The sequence below is a fragment of the Oryx dammah genome, unplaced genomic scaffold (genome assembly GCF_014754425.2).
Source record: "Oryx dammah isolate SB20612 unplaced genomic scaffold, SCBI_Odam_1.1 HiC_scaffold_25, whole genome shotgun sequence".
In the NCBI taxonomy this organism is placed as follows: Eukaryota; Metazoa; Chordata; class Mammalia; order Artiodactyla; family Bovidae; genus Oryx; species Oryx dammah.
In genome coordinates, this window is record NW_024070209.1 from 71,576,466 (window position 1) to 71,586,418 (window position 9,953).

The 9,953-nt window shown below is 56.4% G+C and overlaps 1 protein-coding gene across 1 annotated transcript; it reads left to right on the forward strand.

Moving 5' to 3' along the window:
• Positions 1–647: 647 nt before the first annotated feature.
• SLC30A3 (solute carrier family 30 member 3) lies at positions 648–9,309 on the forward strand. Its single transcript, XM_040224402.1, has 8 exons — positions 648–929; positions 4,848–5,029; positions 5,605–5,751; positions 5,848–6,001; positions 6,670–6,868; positions 7,096–7,201; positions 7,446–7,580; positions 8,487–9,309. Exons 1-8 carry the CDS (start codon positions 835–837, stop codon positions 8,633–8,635), a joined length of 1,167 nt encoding a protein of 388 aa, XP_040080336.1. The 5' UTR covers positions 648–834; the 3' UTR covers positions 8,636–9,309.
• Positions 9,310–9,953: the final 644 nt, after the last annotated feature.

A 9,953-nucleotide genomic window follows, 5' to 3' on the forward strand; every position in this document is an offset into this window, starting at 1 on the left:
CTGCTCACCTTACGTCCTTTTTCTGCTTCTCTCCTCCACACCTGTTTCTGCCTCCGTTTGTGGGGAGCTGGGGCCACGAGGTGACGGGTGGTGGAGAGGGGTTGAGATGCCCTGGGGTGGCCCTGCACAAGTAGATGTTCCTTGGGCGAAGATTGGTTGGGAGGTCCCCAAATTTGAAAGTGAAAGTCGCTCAGTCGTATCTGACTCTTTGTGACCCCATGGACTGTAGCCTACCTGACTGCTCTGTCCATGGGATTCTCCAGGCAAGAATACTGGAGTGGGTAGCTGTTTCCTCCCTCCAGGGGAATCTTCCCAACCAAGGGGTCGAACCCAGGTCTCCCTCATTACAGGCAGATTCTTTAGTATCTGAGCCATCAGGGAAGCCCCCCAAGCTTGAGGAGCTCTGCTTAGGGCTGGTGGGCGGAGCCATGGGCGGGACTAGTCAGCCTAGGGGCGGGGCTATGGAGATTAGCATTCTCTAGAACAGGGTAGGGGCTCAGAGAGCTCCCACCGCCCCACCTGGCTCTGGCGCCGGGAAATAGAGCCATGTCTATGGGCACAGGGCCCCGGAGGCGGGCTTCAGGCGTGGTGGGGAGAGGCTGGGGAGCCTGGAGGCGGGGCTTGGGGAGCTCGCCCCACGCGGGGCGGGGCTCCGGCAGCCGCGGGAGCCGCAGTTCGGACTCCCAGCGCCACAGCCGCCGCAGTTGCCTTCACTCTGGTGGCCCCGCGTCCCTGCGGGGAGTCTGGGGGTCGGCCCGCCGCTCGGACTTGGCGCGGGGCCGCCACGCCTCTCCCTACCTCGGTGGGGCCTAGACGGTCGGGGGCCGCGGAGAAATGGAGCCGGCTTCCACTACGGGGGGCTCGGAGACCACTCGCCTGGTGGGCCCCCGAGACCGGGGCGGCGCTGGTGGCGGCCTGCGTTTGAAGAGGTAGGACGGATCTGGGTCGGCCCTCGGCCGAGGAGGGGCGCTACCCTTCTGCTTTCCGTCTATTTCGTTGTCTCTCTCGGCCGGCTGGCCTTCCCAGAGCACCGCGACCCCCTTGGCTTCGTGGCGGCCGGGCTCTGCCTCTCTGGCCGCGTAGACGCCCCCAGCTCGCACAGCCAACCCCGGCCCCTGCAGGTGGACACCCCGCTCTGGTTCCTCTCGGCCACCCTCCTCCCGGTCCCGAGAAACTGCTCCCAGGCCCGTCCCCCTAAGCCCCTCGACCTTCCCCGCGAGCGACTGCCCCTCCGTCGGGCCGGAGTCTGCTCCAGGAACCCCGATGTACCCACTGCTCCGGGGGCCCTGCCGTGGGAGCCCCTCGGAGTCCCTTCTGCAGGCCCCCGGCCCTACCCTCCGAGCGCCGGGGTTCGGGGAGCCGCCTCCAGCTGCGGACACCCGGGCCGAGGATGGGCCCGGGCTCCGCAGCGGATCTTGTCGGCTCCTGGGGGGCGGGCGGCCGCGGGGAAGCGAGGGGGCGGTAAGGAAGGAGCAGGTGCGGTCTGGGCGGCGGGGGTATTCCCGGCTCCGCACAGACGGGGCCGGGGGCGGCGAGGTGTGAAATGAGGCGCGCCGAGCAGTCGGGACAGCGGGCCGGGGGCGGCCGAAGAACCGCCTCCGCGTCCCGCCGGCTCAGTCCGCCTTGTCCCTCCGAGCGGCCGCGCCGGGCCCTCCCTGGTCATCTCCGCCGGCCTTTTTGTCTGTTGGCCCACCGTCCGTTTATCTCGGGAATTTGACAGACTCTCCGGCTTTTTCTCTTTCCTCATCTCTCCTTTTCCCTCCCAACCCCTGTCCCTTTGTCTCTGCTGTGGTGCCTCTGTGTATTTCTCGCTCCTTCTCTGGGTGGAGGCCGTAAACCTGGATGGGTGGGCGAGTGGATGCACAGAAGGGAGGGAAGACCCCCCTGAATCCCTCCCACGGAGGACCGCAGTTGTGGAGGCTCCAGCCTTGGCCCTAGCATGTCTTCACATCCCTTTTGACTCTGCTTCAAGACAGTCTCCCCTCTCTACCTGTCCCCTCTATCCAACTCAATATTATTTGTTGTTTGTCCGGGGTTTCAGAGGGCCAGGGAGAGAGAATTGTCTTTCCTTCTCTCTAAACAGCAGGTAGCCCCACTACACCCACACACCAACAATGAGGCTTCTTTAATGCCCAGTTAATGCCAAACAAAAGGAAGCAGCCTGTTGATGGGTGACTACCTTGATGCCTGGCTGCACTGTGTCTTCCCCAGGCCAGGAAGGGCATCTTGCCCACTGCCCCAAAGCCACTTACCCTCTGTTTGTTCTTCAGACCTGCATCTCTGACTCCCAGTTTCGCCTCATTCTCATATGACCATTAGTCACCAAATCCTGCAGTATTTTCTGAAAGAGGTTCTTCCCTACCTGCCTTCCCCTCCTCTAAAATTCTGCGCAGGGAGCCTCCAGCCTTGTCTGCTCTGGACCACTCCATCTCCTCTCCTCTCTTCCTCCTCTCCTCCTCCCAGACTAGTGCATCAGCAAGGTCATTCATCTCACAGCTCAGAAAAGATCAAATCACTCAGCGCATCTCCCTTTATGTTCCTTTGAGCCCATCACTTTCCTCCTCGGTCCTTCCCTTGGTTCTCACACTTACGCTCCAAGCTGCGTATCTTGTCATTGTCATTCCACATGTCTGGAGCCCCTTTGTTTACCTCTATGAGGTTCTCCTTATTCCCATTAGAGTTGGTCACTCCTTCCCCTGTGATCTGAAGTCCTTTGTTCATAACCCTTCCGGCCCCAGCTTCTCCTTGCATAGTAAGTCATTTGTGACACAGTCTCCCACCAGCCTGAGCTTCAGTACATGTACACTGCCCGGTATATCTTGTTGAAGAATGAGGACAGATTTCAAAGCCACCCTCATCTGTCTCCTCTGGAAACACACCTGTATCATACCCATCTAGATTCTAAGTCTTAGAAGGGGATTCCAAGACGTTAATCTACCTGCCAGTTTTCCCTAGAAGCACCAAATGTGCCCTCTCCTCCCGCCCACCTAAATTTACCCATTGGCAGAGCTTTCCTCAACCAGAAGACCTCCAGGCACCCCTCCCCACTTTACTACTGGAATTGCCTTTCTATCATCTGGAGCCTTCATCTTCTCTCAAGGTTTTCCTTGTCACACTTCCATAGAATTCCCAGGACTGTATTTTTCTACTTAGGTCCTTTATGCTGTGGAAGGTTCTAGTATCCCCCCACCACGCCCATTCCCCCGACTTTAGGTTGGGTGGTATCAGGGACGAGAATTAGGCCAGAGTGGACTGAAAATTCAGTCAGTCTGAGCTCAGCCTCTCGAATCCCCAGGTGATGCTAGAGGTGAGGGCCCCCCAGACCCATTCACTGGTCCAGGGAGGCTTACAGTCCTGTGCAGTTAAGGCGGCCTCTGCTGGGTGCTTATGGTCCCACTGGTCCCGCTAACGCACGGCAGACTCCCAACCCAGCGCTCTTGCTGCTGCCACCCCAGGCACAGCAGTCTGCACTGTCTCCTCCCCATGACAACCCAGCTCTGGAATCTGGCCAGTAATTCTCCATGCCAAGAACTTCAGACTTTTTGGGTCCCCACATTCTACTCCTCTCTTAAAGGGCCACATTCAGCTGCATGTCTACAGAGGGAAGTGGAAGGACCAGGAATGGAGGCACCCGGGGGTAGGTCCAGGAAGGAGGCCAGGTCGGAGCCCCACCCGGCACTTTCACACCACTTCCCCATCATACTGCCTTCGCTGGCACGTGCACCTTCTCTTTATCAAAAGCCTCTCTGTCTGCCCAGGCCCTTCTCAGGGGCCTCCTTCAGGCCTTCCCTGGTGTCCTCATTAGAGTCAGTGTATCCCTCTCTCTGAGCCCTGATAGCACTTTGTTTTCGCTGCTCTAAGGAAATAGTTTAGTTAGTTTAGTCACTCAGTCGTGTCTGACTCTTTGCGATCCCATGAATCGCAACACGCCAGGCCTCCCTGTCCATCACCAACTCCCGGAGTTCACTCAGATTCACGTCCATCGAGTCAGTGATGCCATCCAGCCATCTCATCCTCTGTCATCCCCTTCTCCTTCTGCCCCCAGTCCCTCCCAGCATCAAAGTCTTTTCCAGTGAGTCAGCTCTTCACATGAGGTGGCCAAAGTACTGGAGTTTCCGCTTTAGCATCATTCCCTCCAAAGAAATCCCAGGGCTGATCTCCTTCAGAATGGACTGGTTGGATCTCCTTGCAGTCCAAGGGACTCTCAAGAGTCTTCTCCAACACCACAGTTCAAAAGCATCGATTCTTCAGCGCTCAGCCTTCTTCACAGTCCAACTCTCACATCCATACATGACTACTGGAAAAACCATAGCCTTGACTAGATGGACCTTAGTCAAATAGCTACCTTCTAAAACATCTCACTGTACTTAGGTAGACATTTGTCTTGTTCACCAAAGCCTCCCAGGGATTAGAAAGGATACCCAGTTCATTTGTATTCCTTGTGATGCCTATCATAATGATTTGATTTGGTTGGAGTCGAATCTCAGCTCGACCACTAACCAGCTGTGTCACCCCATAAGTCCCCTTCTTCTCTGAGCCTTATACGTCTAATTCCTTAGTAAGCAGTAGAGTAGCTCATCTCTAAGGTGCTTTCTTTTGTGCTGTGAGACTCTGCAGCTCTCTATATGAAAGGAAAAGGGAGGCTGCGATCTGAGTTGTCCGTTCAGCCCCCATCTCTCCTGTGGCCCTCTGTGTACAAGGCTCCTGGTTTTGACCAGGACTCGGAAAAGGAGAGAGAGATGGGACATCTGGTGAAGCTAATCTAGGGGACCCAGGACCTGGGAGCGAGGAAGGAGCAGGCGAGCCCTTGAGCCAGGCCCCAGATTGAACTGTGTTGCCTGCCTCAGTCTCTTCACAGAGGCCCCCGAGCCCCTCCCTGAGGAGCCCAAACCCATGGAGATGTCCTTCCACCACTGCCACCGGGAGCCCCTGCCTCAGCCGGGTCTCACCCCGGAGAGGATGCAGGCGCAGAGGCAGCTGTGCACCGCCTGTGCTGTGTGCTGCGTCTTCATGGCCGGGGAGGTGGTTGGTAAGTTAGAGAGCAGCTCCTCCAACTCCATCCTCAGGATGCCTAAGTTCCTGGGCAGACATGCAGACAAGATGGGGTTGGCTGGGGTGGGGGAGCTGGGTGTCCAGGACTCAGGAAGTAGGAGAGGGTGAGGGACAGGCAGTACCAGGGGGACTCAGGACTGGCTTATCAGTACAAACTGGTCCTTTAAAAGCCCTATTTCTTATTAAAACATGTTATTGTTGGGACTTCCCTGGTGGTCCAGTGGCTAAGACTCCACGTTCCCCGTGCAGGGGGCCTGGGTTCAACCCCTGTCAGGGAACCAGAGCCCACATGTTGCATGCCACAGCAAAGATGGAAGATCCTGCGTGCTGCCACTAAGACCTGGTGCAGCTGAATGTTTTAAAAGAATCTGTTATTGTAGAAAAACTAGAAAACGCAAATGAGTGAAAAGAAGATGTGTGATCCCATCACCAGAGAAAAACCACCATTCACATGTTGGTATATGTCCCTCCCGATCTCTTTTCCATGCCTCCACACGCACAGCATGATATTTGCTTAATGGAACCAGATGATACGTCACTTCACCCTTGCAGGTGGGTACTTGGCACACAGCCTGGCCATTATGACTGACGCGGCCCACCTGTTGGCGGACGTGGGCAGCATGATGGGCAGCCTCTTCTCCCTCTGGCTCTCTACCCGTCCAGCCACCCGCACCATGACCTTTGGCTGGCACCGCTCAGGTAAGGTGCCTGCATGGCCTGAGAACCCTTCGACCTGGCCAGAAGGTACCTGTCAGGGACCTGGGCCACTCTCTGACAGCTTGTCTCCCCCTGCAGAAACTCTGGGGGCTCTGGCCTCTGTGGTCTCCCTCTGGATGGTCACTGGCATCCTCCTGTACCTGGCCTTCATCCGTCTGCTGCACAGCGACTACCACATCGAGGGGGGTGCCATGCTGCTGACCGCCAGCATTGCGGTCTGTGCCAATCTGCTGTACGTTCCAGTATGGAGCAGGCACCATGTTGGAGGGGCGGTGAGGGGTCCTCCTGCAGGCTGGGAGAGCAGGCTATCTGCCCAGCAGGCCCGCAGCACATGCACACAATTCTCACCTTGCTGCCCTGGGGATGTCTGAGAAGGGGCTGGGGTGGAGACCTAAAATTCAGGGTCAACAGACCTTGGTTAAAGGCCCCTCTGCTGGGGACCATCATCAATGTTGTCCCATTTAAAGCACACAACCACCCCTACGAGGTAGGTAGGGGTGGTTAATGACATTCAGTTAATGAGAGATGATCGAGTGGTTAGGATTCCAGCTCTCATGGATGAGAGCCTGGGGTTTGATACCCATTTGGGGTGCTGAGATTCTGCAAACTGCACGGTGTGGTCAAAACAACGAGAGGTGACAAGGGGCCTTGCCTGCCCAGGGCACGTAGCAATTTCAGTAGCAGGGCCAAGATCTGAATCTACATCTCTAGTACCAAGTATTCCTCCCCTCAGGCGGCTCTGTCTCTCTTGGACAGTATTGCTTTCTTCTTAGGACTGGGAAAATAGGGAGAAAACAGGTAGAGAAAGGGCTCCTGGGAGGTGAGAGGAGGGGACGTGGAAGTGGGTGAAGGAGGCTGGGAGCAGGCCACCTGGGCTGAGCTGCTCTGCTTCCCCCTCAGAATGGCTTTTGTGCTGCACCAGGCTGGGCCCCCCCACAGCCACGGGTCTAGGGGGGCAGAGTATGCACCGCTGGAGGAGGGGTCCGGGGAGCCCTTGCCCCTGGGGAACACCAGCGTCCGGGCGGCCTTTGTGCACGTGCTGGGAGACCTCCTGCAGAGCCTTGGGGTGCTGATTGCCTCCATCCTCATCTACTTCAAGGTACCATGTGTGCAAGCCTGCCCAGTCTTCCCCTCGCCTCTCTACATCCCAGCCCTGCCTTCCCTGGGTCCCCATCCCAACCCTACTCCACCTCCCAGCTCCATAGGGCCCCTGGCCCAGGGTTATGGTCCCTTTCCCCTCTCAGGTCCTGTTTGTCCAGGGTGCCCCTAGATCTTCCCCTGAAAGGTTCCCAATTCCCAGGCTTTTAGGGCTTTCTTTCTGTGCAGCCTCAGTACAAAGCAGCTGACCCCATCAGCACCTTCCTCTTCTCCATCTGTGCCCTTGGATCCACAGCTCCCACCCTGCGAGATGTTCTCCGTGTCCTCATGGAAGGTGAGTCTGATGCTGCTGCTTTCCTACATCCCCTGCACCAGGCCCTCCCTGACCCCACTCCAGGACTAGGTACCCCTCTTTCCTCTGAAGAGTGTGTGGGGAGAAGGCTTATTGCTGGAAGGAGGATTCAGGGATGAGGTGAACTGTGGGGATAAGGGTGAGTGGTACAGGATAGGGGAGATGGGGTCCTGACCTCTGGGCAGGAGCAGCTTTGGCAGTAAGACGTGGTGGGTGCTACTTGCAGGGACCCCCCGAAGTGTGGGCTTTGAACCCGTGCGGGACACCTTGTTGTCGGTGCCAGGAGTCCGGGCAACCCATGAGCTGCACCTGTGGTCCCTGACGTTCACGCACTACGTTGCCTCTGCACACCTGGCCATTGGTGAGTCCACGCTAGCCCCAGCCAGTTACTTCCCAGAAACATTTTTCCTTTCCCCTCCCACCCTCCAAACACAGGAAGCCGGTCTGAATTACTGGGACTGTTCCCATCTCTCTGGCTTTCTCGACCTCTAGCTCTGTTTTTGTATCTCTCTCTCTCTCATGCATGTTGGAGCCCTAGACAGGGTGTTCTGGGGGAGATTTCACCCTCTTTAAAGTAGTACAGGGCATCAGTAATCCTTTAAAAGATCACTGGTACCCACAGGTCTAAGTGATGGGGCACAGCGAGGTAAATTGTAGCTTCTCACTCCACATAACTTTTAAAAATGATGATTATGAAGACTGTATGGCAACTAGGAAAAATGTTTATGGTATAATGCTAAGAGAGAAAGCTGAATATAAAATTATAGCCACATTATGATTCAACTATTTAAAATATATAGGGTGACTCACAAGCTGACAAAGGATTTTTGAGTTTCTTCCAGATGCAAGAAGCAATCAGAGACTTGCAATTTGGATGCCAAAAATATTATACTCTGTAGGATATTTGATGGTAACTCTAGAGGGACAATGGGAACAGAATATTTGACATCTGGATCGTTGTGGAAAATCGGGTGGTATGGCTGCTGAAATACACAGCTGTACACTGACATCCAAAGAGAAGAAGTGAATAGCAAAATAACAACAGTTTAGCGTGTTAGGCTAGTCAGTTAGGGATGAGTCTCCCCAACCTTTTCTTTGAACAGTTGTACACGGTTCGTACAACAGAGAGAGAAAATAAAGCTCCCATTCAATCCTGGCTTTCATGCCATGCAAAACCCCTGGGTTCCCCTTCACCCATCCTTATCTGGACCCTGGCCTGGCTCCCCACTCCCCAGGGAGCTCGCTGTTTCTTATCACTCCCCTGCAGACTCCACGGCCGACCCCGAAGCTGTCCTAGCTGAAGCTACATCCCGGCTCCACTCCCGGTTTGGATTCTCCAGCTGCACCCTGCAGGTCGAGCAATACCAGCCCGAGATGGCCCAGTGCCTGCGCTGCCAGGAGCCCCCCCAAGCCTGAGTCCCGGCCCCAGCCTCACCCCACTGCCAGGCCCAGGCTCTGCCCTGGACTCTCCTGCCTCCCTGCTCACAGAGAAGGGACAGAGCTGGGCCCGCACCCTTCCCCTCTCCCCCGCTTCCACCTGCCCCCTCCAGCCCCAGTGGGCAAGACCAAAGTGTGTGTGTCGGGGAGTGGGCCAGAGTCAGGCTGAGCAGGAAAATCAGTGCAGTGGTGGTGGGGGGGCGGAGGTAGAAGTCCTGTGGTCCCGCTCCCCATGGTCTGGGGAATCCCCAGTGTCCTTTCTGTGCAGTTCATTTGTCTGCGTGGCAGCCTGGCTGGCTGCGGGTATCTGCCTGTCTGTGTGCTGTCTGTGTGCCTATGCCTGGGGGAGGTCAGCAGGGGCCCCCTCCCCATGTGGCCCTCGCTCTGTCTATGCAGGAGCCCCAAAGCCCGCACTTTGTCCGTGTGTTCTAGCCCTGTGGTTCTGTGTCTGTGTGTGTTTCTTGGTGCTGTGGCCTGTGTGTCTCTGTGCCTTGCGTGGCTGTGCTGTGATCTTTATGAGTCTGCACCATCCGTGTGTCCGTGTGGGATTCTGTCTGTCCATCCTTCCGTCGGTGCTGTGCCCTCGGCTGTCCCAGAGAGAGGGGGACTCCGCCGAAGCTCCACCAATAAACCTGTGTCAACTGCACCTCTCAGCCCTGTGCCGGCTCCTCAGGAGGGGGATGTAGAATCGGTCATCTGGGAACTGAGGGAATCCCTCGGCCAGAGTGACCTCGCACAGCCCCCCTGCTCCCTTCCCAGCCCCTCCACCTTCAAAGATCTGTTGCAATGTCATGTAGGCTGAAACCCGCAGTCTCTTTACTACCTTCCCCTTCTTGGCAGCATGGAATCTGGGTCCTTGACACAGGGGGACACCCACACATTCTGGGCTTGGTTGTAGGAGAAAGCCAGATGGTGAGGGGCCAGGAGATCCTAGAGAGTCATTCTGACAGGGGTGGCTGGTGGGCCGGAAGCTGTGGCCATGTGGGGGAGTGATTGGACCACAGTGCTGACCTGGCTGTGTGCTCAAGCTGTGGGATGTGCTGGGGAGCAGCCCCCAGTCCTGGCTGCCCCAACTCTGACTCCCAGCAACCAACTCGAGTCCAGGTTTAAGCTGGGGGCCCCAAGGACCTCATTCATCATTACCCTCCCTTTGCCTTAAGAATCACGTATTTTGACAGATTTGACCTTCAAAGTCAGTCTCATTAAGGGATTGTACATTTTCTCTTAAAAAAAAAAAACCTAGTGCAAGAGTCTACTAGCCTTCCCATTCTAGGTCAATATAAATTCCAACCTGCAA

Coding starts and splice junctions, on each gene's coding strand:
- SLC30A3 (XM_040224402.1), top strand. CDS start 835: ATGGAGCCGGCTTCCACTACGGGGGGCTCGGAGACCACTCGCCTGGTG. Junction 5,752..5,847: donor CTTTGGCTGGCACCGCTCAG/GTAAGGTGCCTG, acceptor CTCCCCCTGCAG/AAACTCTGGGGGCTCTGGCC. Junction 7,581..8,486: donor CTCTGCACACCTGGCCATTG/GTGAGTCCACGC, acceptor ACTCCCCTGCAG/ACTCCACGGCCGACCCCGAA.